The sequence below is a fragment of the Sciurus vulgaris genome, assembly GCF_902686455.1.
Source record: "Sciurus vulgaris genome assembly, chromosome: X".
Taxonomy (NCBI): Eukaryota; Metazoa; Chordata; class Mammalia; order Rodentia; family Sciuridae; genus Sciurus; species Sciurus vulgaris.
The window spans coordinates 75,054,507-75,071,071 of record NC_136471.1 but is presented as its reverse complement, the minus strand read 5'-3'; the positions used below and the strand labels follow the sequence as shown (position 1 = coordinate 75,071,071).

General features: G+C 36.2%; 1 protein-coding gene across 2 annotated transcripts in view; it reads right to left on the bottom strand.

Annotated features, from left to right (window-relative positions):
- ZDHHC15 (zDHHC palmitoyltransferase 15) overlaps window positions 1-16,565 on the bottom strand; it is a gene marked incomplete at its 5' end in the record, with an annotated part of 92,977 nt that overhangs the window by 24,298 nt on the left and 52,114 nt on the right. For both annotated transcript variants that reach the window (XM_079123069.1, XM_079123070.1), the window contains 6 exons: window positions 1,509-1,612; window positions 3,574-3,700; window positions 5,392-5,524; window positions 9,472-9,592; window positions 10,351-10,383; window positions 12,034-12,103. In XM_079123069.1, the coding sequence (XP_078979195.1) occupies window positions 1,509-1,612; window positions 3,574-3,700; window positions 5,392-5,524; window positions 9,472-9,592; window positions 10,351-10,383; window positions 12,034-12,103 (588 nt within the window). The remainder of the gene's footprint in view (window positions 1-1,508; window positions 1,613-3,573; window positions 3,701-5,391; window positions 5,525-9,471; window positions 9,593-10,350; window positions 10,384-12,033; window positions 12,104-16,565) is intronic.

The window sequence follows — 16,565 nt, the reverse complement described above, 5'->3', positions numbered from 1 at the left end:
TAGAGAAAAGCACCCTTTTCTAACAAAGTTGTTAAATGCTGGAATGGGTTAAATGAAGTTTAAAAAACTGATCTATGTGATATGGCACAGTCTTGCTAAAGAAGGCTTAATAGTTGATGATTTTGTGACTTATGTATGACACAGTTGAATTCTTCAGAAAGCAAGATGGCATCAAATCCCAGCACTGTGGCTCATATGTATTTGTCTAAATGAGAGACATAACATCATACTGGGAAAAAAAAATCTCAGGATTTGGAATCAGGATACATTTTTTAGTCCAAGTTCTGCCTCCTTCTTACTCTGTGATCTTGAGGAAGTTATTTAACACATCCTAATCTCAGTTTCTTTAGTTATAAAATGGGGATGGTATTTTTAATAATGTTTACCTAAAACAATGGTTGTGAAGGTCAAAGGATAAAAAAAGAAGATAAAAGTACTTTATCAAATATAAAATGATATATAATTTTAATGATTGAATATTTTTTAAAAAGTCTTAAATTGAAAACTTTCAAAAAAGTAGACTGTTTATGATGTGGTGCTTGCTACATCTACACTTAAATTTTTCTGCTTGCCAATAGGATGCACAGATGTGAATTTTTTTTCCATTGTGGAGTTACTTCAAACCAGTTTCAGACTCCTGTCTCTGATTTCTATTAGAGTTTGGGTTTTTTAATGTCAAAGTAAGAGTTTGTATTACTTGTGGACTGCTATAAGCAAGTCTGATCAGAAAGACTGAAGGTTGAAGTCTGGTAGGTCAAAATATAGTTAATTTTCCAGTAGTCAGCAGGACATAAAGGAGTTTCTTCTGCTGTAAGTTCTTTGGATTGGGTGATTAACTGCTTTCTTTTGTATGTATGGATTCAGGGTTTTTTTTTGTCTTCCTTTGTTCTAGAAATGTACTTTTTTCCCTAAAATTGGATTTCCAAGTAGAGAACCTGGTCCAAGACAATCTAACTGGGTGAACATTTAGAAGACTTTATTTTCCACCTCTGCTCCCAACTCATTGCCTTTCCATGTCCTCACACAGTCTCACTCATCCCAAATACAGTTCGTGGTAACTATTGTAAGTCTCTATTCAAAATTATCACCAGCTACAGTTTTATTTGGAATAATAGCTAAAAATTACTCTCTGGATGGCTGATATTGGCAACATAAGCAAATGTTAGTCACAGAAGTGGCCTATCAGTAGGCAGAGAAATAGGGCTGTTAATGTAGATACATGCACAGCACTCTTTATAGGTCTCCTGATTTATCTGAAAAGTTATAAATCATGGTATTGCAAAGCTGGTAAGGAACCTCCTAAACTACCATCTAAACCTATCTAAGTTATCCAAGTCTACTGAACATATCTGGCCATACTTACCATCTTCCATCCAGAGGGCACTTAAGAGGTTGACATCTTATAAAATCTTTCTGGATGATTTACTCACTACACATAATACTAGTTGTATTAACATAGATCCAGTGCTCAGGTTGCTCAGCAGAGACTTCCTTCTGAGACTACCCACCTCGATTATCATCCTCATTGTCTTCCCATGGTTCTTCATTTGCTAGTAGTGGGTTCTGTGACTCATTCATTGACCTCATAGGGAAGGAGTGTCCATCACCAGGACTGAGGGAAAGAAAAGCAGTGAGCTTTTACAGTGGACATACGCTTTTTGTAAAGGTCATAATCTTTAGAAATAGATTGGGTGTTCTTAGGAGTAGTCATACTTATTTTCTAAAACCTTGGTGAAATAGGCTCTTATAATAGCACCATTTATTTGCTATAATGCTCTAAATTTCCATATCATGTTAGCTTGTCTGCATCAGTGATGTTTTTGTTTATAAGAAACTTGTTGTCCACAATGCCCAGTACAGCAATATGCAAGCTTCATAATTATCATTTAATGATGATGATCCCAACTTAAATCCCATTATCTTACTGTTTTGATTCTAAACATTCATGGAAGATGAGTAGATTGAGAATTGGTGAATACAATGGAGATAAACTGCCGTGATCTTGTGATAGATAATGCCCCAAGTGCCTTGTCATTTATTTGGCTCATATGGAAGAAAAGTTATTAGGAAATATGAGAAAAAAGCCAAAATGAGGTATCTCTAGAGCACAGATTTTGGGGACAATTATCCACCTATAGGTCTACTGTGTGGATGTTATGGTAAGCTAGAGTCACCTCCCTGGTTAATTTCTGACTATTAACAGATCAGATATATTGGAAGGAATTATGGTGCTCCTGGCTAGACTAGGTTACAGTTTGAACACTGGAGTCTCTATATCTGAATACATTCCAAATTTAAATCTCAGTGACTTGGATTATGCATTTGATATGACCTGTGCCTTTTCTCCTGTTCATGAATGTGCTTAATTGAAATTTGACCGAGTTTATTGATATTTCTCTACAGAGAATATAAGTGTACTAATTATAAGTAAATGGGGCTTTTTTTTTTTATAGCAGAGAAGACTCATTTTAGACTTCCCTTTTATGTGGTGGTGGTGTGTATTCGTGTCTGCAAATGTGTGAAGAGGTGTAGATAATTGCTGGTAACAGTTATTAATCAACATTCCCCAGTGACATAGTTTTGTCATGTGATTTATAGTCAGGAGAGTAGAATATATCACATCTTAAACAAATGCGTCTGTAAAACACTAACTGGTACAGAGGAAGTATCAGGGCAATGAGTGAAGGGGAGGAGAAAATTATCCTTAGTTACCACCTAACCCCAGCAAAGTTTCTTCAAATAAGTGAACATAAATGTATCCCTGTCTGAGGATTGGATCTAAAAGGCGATGCAAGATGGCTGTAAACAAACTCTTTTCCAGAGCTTGTTTTGCTAATGGTTAATCTGGTTCACAAAGTTACTCAGAGGACACAAGTTTTGGCTGTACTGATTTGTCATTCATTTCTTTCTCTGCATTCTTGTTGTGGTTTTAAGAATTACACACGATCTACAAATCAATCTTTCTCATTTTTATTGTATTTTTCCTTCACAAAAGTAACATTAATATTTCATTCAAAATATGAAAAATCAAGAAAACAAAACTATTTTCTGAGACTATTTCCCTTACCACTTTTGTCATATTTCTCCTCTGTTGCTTTTCTTCTTTCTATGTTTGTTCATGTTTTTAATCAGTGTACATACCATTTTGGATTTTACATATGTATACACACACATATATATTCCTATACTGTTGGATATTTAGGATTTTTTAATTTATTGGCTTACATAATTCTATCTATGAGAGACATTTTTTGTACATAGTTCATCTCTGGCTTTAGGTTAGATTTCAGAAATGCAATCACTGAGACAAAAGATATGTAAATCTTTGTAGTTTCTGATACATATAACCAAATGAATTTATAGAAGATAATACTAGTTTACCCTGCCACAAACAAGGCATGAAGATGTCTATTTTATCATATGTTTGCCTCATGATTTGTTTTTGCCAACCTAGAAATTAAAAATTTGGGAAATAGAGTATCATGTTGGACAGATACCTGCTATATATTATAATCGAAATTGAATTTGCTACTTCAAACCATAGTACCTCTTTCAGTGTTAATAATTACCCACCTGGACCCAATAGGTATTAACCAGAACTTCTTATTATCTCCAAACACCTGCTGTATATTCTTGATGAAGCCAAGATTGAACCCATTTTTCTCTGGGCCACTTGTAAACACTGGAGTGCAGAAGGCCTCTGGGACAGGGTAGAAAAGTTGAAAAAAAAAGGGGAAGAAAGCAATAAAGGAACAGATTTTGGCAGTCATGATTTTATAATTCTCCATGAATGTTACTAATTTCTATGATATCTTTTTGCTGTGTTAGTATAGGTCCCTCATTCTTAGTTACTGCTAAATTACTTTGTAAAAATAAGTTGACTCACTTAATGCCAGGTAAGCTTGTTATCCCCTATAGAAAAATAGTACTCATATTTTTAAAAAGGCAGGAAACACATGATGGTAGAAATAGTTAAGCAGCCATGGGAGTAGCAGGTATTTGTACTGCTGGATTTCAGGAGTGAAGGAACAGATTTAACAACACTTTATTTGAATCTAAGTGGCAACAACAGCCAAATGGTTTCCATCTGTAGAGCTGGGACCAAAGTAATGACACATAAAGAGATGATAATGACATTGATTTGGTTTTGAAACATTTCAAAAATGAAGATGTTCACACTGAAGCCTGCAATGTAAGAAATTGAGTTTTACTCCAGATAAAATGTCAATGGGTGAACTATAATCACCTCAAAGACTATGAGGAATTGGACCATGCTAGTGCACATTATTTTTAGACTCACATTTATCCCATTAAGCAAACACTTTCACTGTTGGACTCTGGCTGCATCTGACCATTTCCCATTTGTGCTTTGTTTTCATACCCTATTATCATGAAGCTTTTAGTACTCTTCTACTTTGTAGCTGATCTCTAAGCCAAATGTGCTAATTTACCACCCTAGCAACTAAGTGCTACATATATATTTGATTTAGAAAATGAAGCAAATACTTTCTTGGTTGTTAGTATTATTAGTAAATGTATTCCCAAAGTGCAGTAGCTTTTGTACCAAACTTTCCTCAAATTTATTCTAATTAAACATTAAACTCTTAAACACTTTCTCCTCACTTCTTGTGTACTGATTTGTAGACAATTTAGACATTTTTCACCATTACTAAAAAAAAAATATTGCACTAGAATCCATCAGAAATAAAATCCTCAATATAATAACAAGCAAGGTTTATTTCTTACACTCATTTTCTAGAGAATAACTTGTTCAACATATTTCTCATTCCCACAGTCCCTACACAGCTCCTTCGTGACTACAGATATTTAATGATTTGATTCTTTTTCAAGACTTTGAGTTCACTCGGAGGACTCTGTTTTGGGATGTACTGAATAAATTAGATACTTCTCTTTATCAACCTTCACCTCCTCTTTCTATCATTTTTTCCTGTACTGATTCTTTCCTTTGTTTCCTCATGTGAACACATTTTATGTCTTCTGAGTTGTGAATCTTGGGAGCTATTACCCAATACATACTCTAAAGAGCAATAGCCATTCTTAGTTTTGTGTAGGGTTTTATCTACTCATGCTCTCTTTGGTCTATAATCTTCATTCACTATGGCTCTCCAGTTTGACAAAAATGTATTTTCATCTGTATCAGACTGGCAGCAAAAGGATGTCACTACAGCTAAAATGCTTCATTGGAAGTTTTGCTTTTCCTTGGGAACAAACCACAGGTCAATCTGATATACTCTTAATATGTTTGGAGGTGTTTTATTTTGGGCAGTACTAGGGATTGAACTCAGGCCGCACACATTTTAGGCAAGTGTTCTACCACTGAGCTACACTCCCAGCCCAATGTTTTTTCCTGGTCTTAATATTTAGTCTTACCTAAGGTAGTTTTGTTTCTGCTGACAAGCCAACAATGGTAACCAAAGAGAATCACAAGGCTGACAAAAAACATGCAGGCCACAAAGAGGAGAAAAAGGACATGGAACTTAGAGCGAACACTGGGCAATTCCCCCTAGAAAAGAAATAATAAACAAACAAAACAAAAGATTAAAGTGGTAAAGCTTGGCTACTTTCTACACATAGGTTACAGTTTTTCACATGTATAAAACATCTAGGTATAATTTTAAAAAACAGATTCTATAAAAATATTTTATAAAATTATTGGTTCTGTTTATGATCATACCTCATTAAAGATATGCTTAGTCCTTGCTTAAGTGCAGTTCAGTGTAAAATAGAGTATATAATGTATCAATTAGAAAAGGGTAATGTGAAAAGGGTATATTCAGGTCATAATTGGCATAAAGGTCATATTTCATTTAGTTTGAGAATTATGAATCACTGGTTAGAGATGATCTTGATGTCATAGTGTCCATCCTCTCACTCAAGGTGGGCTATCCTAGAATTCTTTATACATCAAGTTTCCGTGGACATGTGGGTATTGAAAATGTCAGTGAAAAATGTAGGAAGTTAAAACGCAAACATAGAATTTTAAAATAACCTACCTATAAGTCATGACCTGATTTTAAAGCTGCTGCACATTTTATATGGTTGGTTGTTTTTAGCTGAAGTGGAAAAGGCGGGTATATTAGATCCTGTGGAACAGCTGTTTAGACAGTAAAACTCAAGAAGGAATTTACTGGCAATGTAAAAGTAGGTGTCTAAAGATTTTTATAGTTATGTGGGACATCTTATTTTCCATGTGGTACCAGCTTTTCTTTAAACATGTAATTCTAGACCAGAACCAATGTTCTAAAAGTTCTGTAGCATGCATAGCATGTAACATTTTGTTTTCTGAAAAGAACTTTACCAAACATTTTTAATTTTGGAGTAAGCAGTTGGAGGAATGACTATTACTTATTTCCTCCTTTCCCATGCGGATCATTATTTTGACAGGATGAAACAATTTGAAATATTTCAAAATACTTTTCAGTAATAGTTAAAAGTGTGTATGTGTGTGTTTTCTGGTACTGGTGTTTGAATCCAGGGGTGCTTTACCACCAGTCCTTTTTTGAGAGAGGTCTCACTAAGTTTATTTTATTTTTATTTTGAGACAGGGTCTCACTAAGTTGCTGAGGCTGTCCTCAAATTTGTGACATACTGTGTTGTTTATCTACTGTTTTGTCCTTTTATAGAATTATTAATATTAAACTTTGTTTTTAGTTTGAAGAAGGCTATAGCCCTATGTTCAAAAATACCTTCTCAGGACCAGGTGTGGTGGAGCACACCTGTACTCCCAGTGGCTCAGGATGGTGAGGCAGGAGGATCACGTGTTCAAAGCCAGCCTCAGCAAAAGTGAGAAGCTAAGCAACTCAGTGAGACCCTGTCTCTAAATAAAACACAAAATAGGGCTGGGAATGTGGCTCTGTGGTCGAGTGCCCCAAGTTCAATGCCCAGTACCCCCTAAAACAAAACAAAACAAAACAAAAACCTTCTCAGGAAGTAACCAAGCTAAATTGTTCAAATCAATGATCACCAGAGGCAATTCAGAGGAATATTGGTATAATAATGCTACTATCATGTTTCTACAATAATTTATAGCCTCTGTGAGGAGATTCATGGCCAGTGTGGGGGATATGTGTTAGTACTTTTGCATAAGGCAAAGATCAATTTCCTCTCAAAGTAGCTTTTGTTAAAGTTAATATTGAGAGGAAAGATAAATTCTGATGGTCTTTGAATCCTTTATTCCAAAGGAGCTAAAGCTTTTCCATACCAGAACCATAATGGGCAGTAGGACATGGTACAGTGTATAAGATCACTGGGCTTAGGATCAGACTTAGGTTCAAGTTCTCACTTTGAAATTTACAAGCTAGGTGCTCTTAGGCAAGTAACCTAACTACTATGATCCTCAATCTTACCCATCTTTAAGTGAAACTAATAATTCCTGCTTTGCCTACTTCACAGGGTTGTGCTGAGGATCAGATGAAGAAATGGACATGGAAGTGCTTCAAAACCCATAGCATATCACACAAATAGAAGTTGCTGTTCTTAGAAATGCAGCTTATCTCCTTGATAAATGGCTTTTAAAATACATGGCAGTGTTTACTTTTTATTTTAAAGAGAGATTTGATTTAAACAGAGAAAGCCATCCCCAAACCACACTAAGGTGCTTTTTTGACTAGAAAGATTGCAAGGAATCATTTTCCTGAACTGTCAATGCCCTTATCATTATGAGGGCAAGCAGAGACAGGTTTCCTTGCCTCACATATGTCAGGCACAAGGTAGGATATTGTGGAGAAAAAATGAGGGAATAGGAAAAGGACAAGGCTATGTTTATCCCTGGTATTGCTTGTGAATGCTGCCACATTTCTGGTGATTAATTCATATCCAACTATCATCTTTCAAGAGTAGAAAAAAGCATACAGCACCTAGCTGGCATTGTGGTATTTGATTATTGGCTGACTAGGAGGGCTAAAGGCAAAATATGTGAAATGCAATCTTGTTTACTTTGTTATGAGGGTAGAGGGTGGTTTTTTAAACAGTCGCCTACTGTGTTAAGTACCAAGAAAGGTCTGTAGTAAAGATCAAGGCTGACACTTTCCCTGTTGATTGGATACAGCAGATTTTCTTCACATTTAGAGTAGTAGCTCAGTGTGTGGATAGAATGCCAAATAGGTCATGGAAATCTGAGCAATAAAAAATAAATCTTGTGCTGTGCAAAGGGGCAAAAGAGATGTTAAGATGTATAGCATGGTGAAACATTTCCTATTTGGGGAAAATTTATGAGAAAAAACTTCATTATTTATGCTAATAGTTTTCTTTGAGTCTCTGAACTGCAGATTTGAAATCTATCATACCATTCCCTATTCTTAAAGTTATTAAGTATTTGAATTGATTAAGCAAGTTGAAGGGGAATGGAAAGCATATATCACTATAATTTTATGTACAATATTTTCTATACTACCAGGAATCAAAGCACTAATTTATAATTTAAATATTGTCAGCTATTTACCTTCTCACTGCCTTGTCTTTTTCTTGTTCACTCTGGTTTATTATAATTTATATTCTGACCACAGAATTCATGTTTCTTTCCCACTGTTTTACCTCTCTAGCTAATGTGCTTGTGTAATTCCTAAAGTAATAAATAGTAGCTCTGCCCACATTTGTTTTTTGCTATTCAGGATAAGTCTGGATAGACCTCATAATGCATTTCTTAGCAATTATACTGGAGTTGTATGGAAGAGATTTCTTCTGGAGTCCACTGGCATGAAATTTAAAAAGAACATATTTCACTATACTTCTGCCAGACCCTATAAACATAGGTCTGTACCTATGACTTGTATCTTCAAGTAGGAGAAAGATAAAAGCAAGTTTTTTTTGAGATTTCATTGTATTATTAGAATCATATTTTGAAAGGCAAAACATTTTCAACATGTTTCATTGATCTTGGCAATGAGTCAGTGAGGCAAGTAATGAAGGCAGTATTATATCTCAGTTCTAATTTCCGACCCACTATTTATCATAAGATGTTCAAGAAAGACTTCCTAGTTCATTTTGGTCACATGTGAAGGTATGTCAGCGTATCTTTCTAAACGGCAGAAATTTTGCAAGGCTCCTTTGACCTAATCCCTTGTTCAAAGGGGAGTGCTTTGTTAGTCTTTTTCTTAGAAACTAGGAATTTGAATTGGTTCCAACATTTTCAAAAATATGCTGGTAGTAAGTGGGTTTTAAAAACTCAATTCAGAAGTACATTTTAAACAATTGGTAGGAGTCAAGAGGTTAGGTTACTGAGGGCCTTAGCCAGATTGTCATATACAACAGAAACTTGTTTAACTAGAATCTTTAAATAGCAACCTCTTAAATCTCAAAGTATACAACATGAAAACTTGATTTTAGTGGCTTCCCTTTTGGTCTTTTTCGGTATTAGCTATTTCAAAATGTAAAATTTTACAGGATGAACAATGTCACAGAATGGAGTGTGTGCTTGGTCTGTGGGGGACCTTCAGAATTTTTTTAACTTACTCTCCAGTATTTGATGAAATAGCTGAAGACTGTTGTAGCAATGTACAGGCAGTAGAGAACAGAATAAGCTAAGAACTGAAGAAAGAATTTGTAGTTGGAAAATCCAATGCAGTTATTAACCCTAAAAAAAAGAAAAACTAATTTGAAATCAGGACCTACTGATTGAGAACACACTGATACATAAGTAGACTAAGCAATGGAAGCATGCTACTCCTGCTGCTTCATTAGGTGTCATGTAAAACCCCAACAGAGATAAAAGTCCCTTAATAGGAACAGACTGGAAAAACAAGTTCACATCTCACTTGTTTCTCCTTTCATTTACAGGCACAGAAACATCAAACAGTTCTGGACTAGTTCCTGACACACCCAAGTAAACCTGGATCTTGGTTGCTAAAAAACTATTAAAGTCTTAGCAGCTACACACACATGGTAGAGTTGTGGCTTTTTCTTTTTTTTTTTTTTTTTTTTTTTGTAATTAGGTAATTTCATTGGTTCTCTAGATCTGGTGTACAAAATTTAAAGAATTGCTGAATTTAACAATCTAGGCTATTTCAAACATCAAGCCAGTTAGAAACAAAAATGAATCGTGTAACATACAAGAGGAAAAATACTGTGGCTGTATTTCATTACTATGCTCAATTGTAAAGTTAATGGACAGGAGACCATTAGCTTTGTGACCCCAGGAACTCGCTACCATACCTTTGGTGGTATGGTTATTCTTGCTTTAAAATGTTACCCCTCCCCTGTCCCCCACACAAATATAAAACCCAGTGAATTATGGTGGCAGAAAAAGGCATGTTACAACTATGCTTAGGAAAAGTGGGCATATTGAACAACTTTGACCCTTTTAGAGGAGAGAAATGAATTGAAGGGACATACCAAGGGCAGTGATGGTCCATTTTTAAAACACACCTACAAAGGGGACAAAATACAGTACAATAAGTGAGGCTATGGAAAAGAAGAAACATCTCAAAATTGAACTCAAGGTTTCACCAGTATTTTTACATGGATCCAGTATATCTGTTCCCGATCTCCGTTACAGTAACTGCAAAACCATTGTATTCTCAGTTATTCCAAGGATGAGGCAATCATAACAAATACTTTATAGAATTAAGATGGCAGCAAGTTACACACTTAAAAGTCCAACCTTTAAAAGGGATTGGAATCTCCAGGATATTGATAAAGAGAAAAGGTGTTCCCTCTAGTTTTGTTCAATATTCAGTTTAATAAAAGCACAGAAAAAAATAGTGCTATAGCCTGTATTTGCATCAAAAGTAAGAGAAATATGAGTTGCACAAGTACCCAAGAAGAAATGCATGAAGATTACATATATTAACATAAAATGGGGTTTTACAGCTGAGGTAGAAATAGGAACATGACATGTAGAGTCATCTGCTTTTTGGCCTTTCAAAGAAGCCCAAAGCTGGAATTATTTGAGCCACAAAATAAATAAATACAGTAGTACTGAATCATAGTACAAAGTAGGAAAATGAATATTCATGCCTCTATATTGAGATAAATAAATGATTGCCTAAATAAGTAAATGGGGGAGAAAATACACATCTCCCATACGGAAGAACCCCAAATAATTTATACAGACACTCCATCTTCAAAAAGAGGGAGGGGCTGGGGTTGGGGCTCAGTGGTAAAGTGCTTGCCTAGCATGTGTGAGGCACTGGGCTTGGTCCTCAGCACCACATTAAAAATATAAATAAATAAAATAAAGTTATTGAAAAAAAAGAACAGGGAGCATAACTTCCCATTCTTGTAGTGTGGGCTATGCATAGTAACTCCCTTTTGAAGAGTACAGTAGAGGGAGGGGGTGGAGAGTAATTTTACAAACACTACTTGAGTCAGATGATAAAGATTAGTATTGCAGTGATAAGTCATGCTTATTTGTATCTTGATATGACATAATGAGAATGGCACTTCACCTCTATGGTCTTCCTCCCCAAATCACATTACCCCAGTCTAAGGATCATGAGGAAAGATCACATAAGTCTCAACTGAGGAACATTCTACAAAACACCTAATGATTAATCCTGAAAATTGTTATGATCATCAGAAACAAGTAAAATCTGAGAAATTGTCATAGCTTAGAAGAGCTAAGGAGACATAACTACAAAATATGATGTGTTATTCTGGTTGGGGTCTTAGAACAGATAAAGGGTATTAGGGAAAAACAAAGGATAGCCTTAAGTTAAAAATAATGTATCAATATTAGTTCATTAATTGTAACAAATGTATCATGCTAATAGAAGGTGTTAACAATAGGGGAAACTGGGTGTTGGGCATATGAAAACTATCATCATGATAAATCCATAAATCTAAAGCTGTTCTAAAATAAAAAGTTTATTTTTAAAATGTGATTTTATTTCTCTTTCTATCTTTAGAATAGTTTGAATCATCATCATTCCTGTGAGGGTGTTTGGCATGTACTCATTATGACTGAAAGGAAATGCTCTTATCTAGGCATGGTTGCATGTTAGGATCAGTCATTTTGTTGTCTAGGCAACCATCAGTAGCCAAGCTCAGCCCAGGGGAAATATTGCTGTCACTTACATGGCACAGACAGAGCAGTGATGGCAGCGGTCTGGCTTGATCAGATGGCACCGGTCACAGAATCGTACAGCTATAGGAAAAACAAGGTGGTTAACACTTGGTAGGGCTCACGATAAGACCTCATATTTTACTAGTCTATTGGGATGGCTTGTTATACACTATTTACAGATGGTCAAATTCATCTCAAGTTACTAAGCAAAAAAATCACATAGAAGAATTGGGTTAATCTTGAAAGCACCTTTCAGGGGAAGAAGGGGGAAAGGCTTCATATTTGGATATCCAATCATAAGATTTTATATTATAAAACAAACTACTATCAACTATATGAGGGATCTTAGGAAATCATTTAACCTCTATTTATTCCAACTTTCCTATCTCAAAATAAGGATTCACAATTTAACTCTTCAAGAGGCTAAATTGCATAAGATGAATAAAACTACAAAATGGCAAGGAAAGTGATTCTTAGAATAACAATTTATGCTAGGCCCTGGGTTCAATCCCCAGCACTGCAAACTAGACAATTTGGAGAATAGAAGAGATCTTTTCAAACAATTATTTCAATCGACCATTTCACAGATAAGAAAGTAAAGATGTGGGCCTTATCCAGTGATTTGCTCAAGCCCACATAGCAAGTGAGTGACAGGGCTGTTACCTGTCCAGTTTTTCTGACTTCTCTGTTCAGGCTTCTATTCGCTCTGTGGGTCTGATATAAAAATACCTGCTACCCATTTGTTCCCTCCCTCCCTCCTTTCCTTCCTACCATCCCCTAGGATTAAAGATGTTTTCCTGGGTTGGGGAGATAGCTCGGTTGCAAGGCAAGCACAAGGCCTTGGGTTCAATCCCCAGCACCACAAAAAAAAAAAAAAGATGTTTTCCTTTCCTTCTAATTTTTTCCATGTTCACTAATAGGGTATGACTTGTGTATAATGTGATTATTATTAAGTATAAAAACTAAATAATTTGAACTAATATAGTAATTTCACTTAAAATGTATATTAAGCACACATAACTGATTCAATACAATAGACTGCTAATTCAGTAGATTGCTGGGTTCATTCCTACCAGTGAGGATGAGTATATGACAAAAGATATAGGTATTATTGAGTTAAGGAGGAAAGGAGAGAGGCTTTCATGTTTGGGTCCTTTAGCACATTTTTAAAGATACTGTCAATACCATACATTAATCTACCATCATCTCTCCTGCAATAATTGTGATCCATGAGGAGGTACAACATATTACAAAAAGAACTACATGAGTTTTGTGATTTATACAGATAGAAATCTAGGGAACATGTGTGGGAATAGACAGTGAGGATGTGAAATAATGGTGGAAAGAATATAAAGTTAGATCTGGACAAAAGCATTGATACAAGCCCACTGAGCGGATTTTTGCATTAATGTTGCAGCACAAGGAGTTTGGTTGGTTGATTGGCTAAAACATGGACTAAAAGGTGGCACACAGTGAATGAATTGGAAATGCCATATCTGCCTTGGTTTAATGCAGAGGAAGGAATTCAAAGACTTAAGGAGATTGGAATATTAGGATGAATTTGTCATTTAATACTTACTCACACTAAGAGGGTCTATAAGACATACCACTTAACACTACTGTGAGAAACAAATCTGTGAGGGGAATCTCAGCATGCTAGAAGAACTTTGTGACTGCTCTTCTCTCTATGCCAGATCTCAGTGTAGTCATTAAACTGGGAAACCTACGTGCAATGGAAGTAACTGAATCATGTAGTGGCATTCAACTACTACAAGCAAGGTGGATGCAGCCATGGTTATGGTCAGCAGAGTCAAAGCAGCAATCAGAATAGTCTGACACATGCAGATCTACTATGTTAGCTAGCAAATCATGGTGTTTCCAGAAGTCAAATAGGTAGGAAGCCTACTATATTCTTACTTGATCTACACAAGCAGAAAAGTTCTAGATTGAGTGAACAAAAGTCTTACCTGAATCATAAAAAAATAGTCATGACCCCTCAACCAATTCCTAGACTCGAGCCAACTCACAGACTCAGAGCCCTTTGAATGAAGGGGAGACTGCTCACTTCAGGAAGGCACTAGAATATTACCAACACTATTAAAATTTTATACTATTCATCTTTCCCCTATCCTTCATCAAAGGTTATCTCTGGCAAGGCAACTTTGACCAAGGCAACTGTATTTTAGGAAAAATAAAATAAAAGCATTCTTTTTGTGGACTACTGGATACTGGCTCTAAAGTGACACTAATTCCAGGAGACCCAAAATATCATTGTGGTCTACCAGAGTTGGAGCCTACAGAGGTCAGGTGACTAACAAAGAGTTTTAGCTCAGGTCTGACTCACAGTGAGCACAGTGGTACCCAAATGCCTCCTGTGGCTATTTCTCCAGTTTCTAGAATGTATAATTGGAATACACATGCTCAGTAGCTGACAGACTCCCCACATTGATTCTCTGACCTGTATAGTGAGGGTTATGATGGTGGGAAAGGCCAAGTAGAATCCAGTAGACTTGCCTCTACCTAGGAAAACAGTAAGACAAAGTAATACTGCATTCCTGGAGGGATTGCAGAGGTTGGTGTTAACATCAAGCACTTGAAGGATGTTGGGGTGATCATTCCCACCACATCCTCTTTCAATTCACATATTTGGCCTATGCAGAAGACATGTATTCTGAGGAATTATGATATGTTATTGTAAATTTAACCATATGTTGACCATAATTGTGGCCACTATACCAGACATGGTTTCATTGCATGAGGGTACCTGGTATGCTGCTATTGATTTGGCAGCTTCCTGTATCTTCATCCCTGTCCAATTGACACTAGAGGAAGTTTGCTTTCTGACTGGCATGGCTACAAATACATCTTCACTATTCTACCCTGGGAGCATATCAACTCTCCAGTGCTATGTCATAATTCAGTTTGCTGGGATCTTGATCACCCTTATCTTCTAAAGATATCACATTAGTTCATTACATTGATGACATTATGTTGATCTGACATAGTGAGCAAGAAGTAGCAATTATTCTACACTTATTGGTAAGACATTTGTGTGCTATTGGGTGGGATATAAATCCAACAAAAATTCAGGAACCTTCTACCTCAGTGAAATTTCTAGGGGTACAATAATGTGTAGCATGTTGAGATATCCCTTCTAAGGTGAAGGATAAGTTGTTGGATCTGGCCCCCACCTACAACCAAAGAAGAGGCACAGTGTCTAGTAGGCCTTTTTGGATTTTGAAGATAACATAGTCTTCATTTGGGTTTGATACTCCAGCCCATTTACTGAGTGACCTAAACAACTGCTAACTTTGAGTGGGTCCCAGAACAAGAGCAGGCTCTACAACAGGTCCAGGCTGCTATGTAAATGCTTCACTGCTTGGGCCATAAGATCCAGCAGATAAAATTGTGCTTGAAGTATCAATGAAAGATAGGGATGCTGTTTACAGCTTTGGCAGTGCCCCATAGGTGAAATTTCAGTGTAGGCCTTTAGTATTTTGGAGCAAAGCCCTACCATCCTCCACAAATATCTATTCTCCTTTTGAAAAATATTCTTGGCCTGTTCCTGGGTCATGGTATCATGGGAAGTTTCCATCAGCTGACAGAGGAAGAGAAGACTCAGATGTGACACACAGAGGGTTCTATATGATATGCACATACCACTTGGAAAACCAACGTGATCCTATAATATGTATAATCAGAAAAATGAGAAATTATACTCCATTTATGTATGATCTATCAAAATGTATAAATGCATTTTACTGTCATGTACAACAAATTAGAACAAATTAAATTTTTTTTTTAAAAAAAGAAAGTGGACAGCTGAAGCATTACAATCCCTTTCTGGGATATACCTGAAGGACAATGGAGAAGGAAAATCCTTCCAGTGGGTAAAACTTTGAATAGTACACTTTTATTTTCTTGGAAGGATAAATGGCCAGGCACATGAAGATATATCAATTCTTGGTCCTTGGCCACTGGTTCGGATGGATGATTGGAAACTTGGAAAGAAGAAAACTTGAAAATTGGCAACAAGGAGATTTGGAGAAGAGTTATATGAACAGACCTCTCTGAATGTGCAAACATTATAAAGATGTTTGTGTCTCATGTGAATGCTCACCAAAGACTGATTACATGTTTTAGTCCTTTGGGGCTGCTATAACAAAATATCATAGCCTGGGTAGTTTCTGAACAACCAATTTTTTACTCACAGTTCTAAAGGCCAACAAGTCCAGGATAAAGATACTAGCATATTTGGTGCTGATGAAGGTTCCTTTCACCGACAGCACCAACATGCTGTGTCCTCACATGGTGGAAGGGGCAAGACAGCTCTCCTGGGCCTTTTAATAAGGGCACTAATCCCATTAATGAGTTCTCTACCCTCATGACCTTATCACTTTCCAAAGGATACATCTCCTTATACCATCCACATTGGTTAAGATTTCAATGTATAAGTGGGTGGGGGCTCACAATCATTCAGATCATAGCACCACAACAGAGAAGGATTTTAATAATCAAACATATGATGACTTGTTCTGTGGAT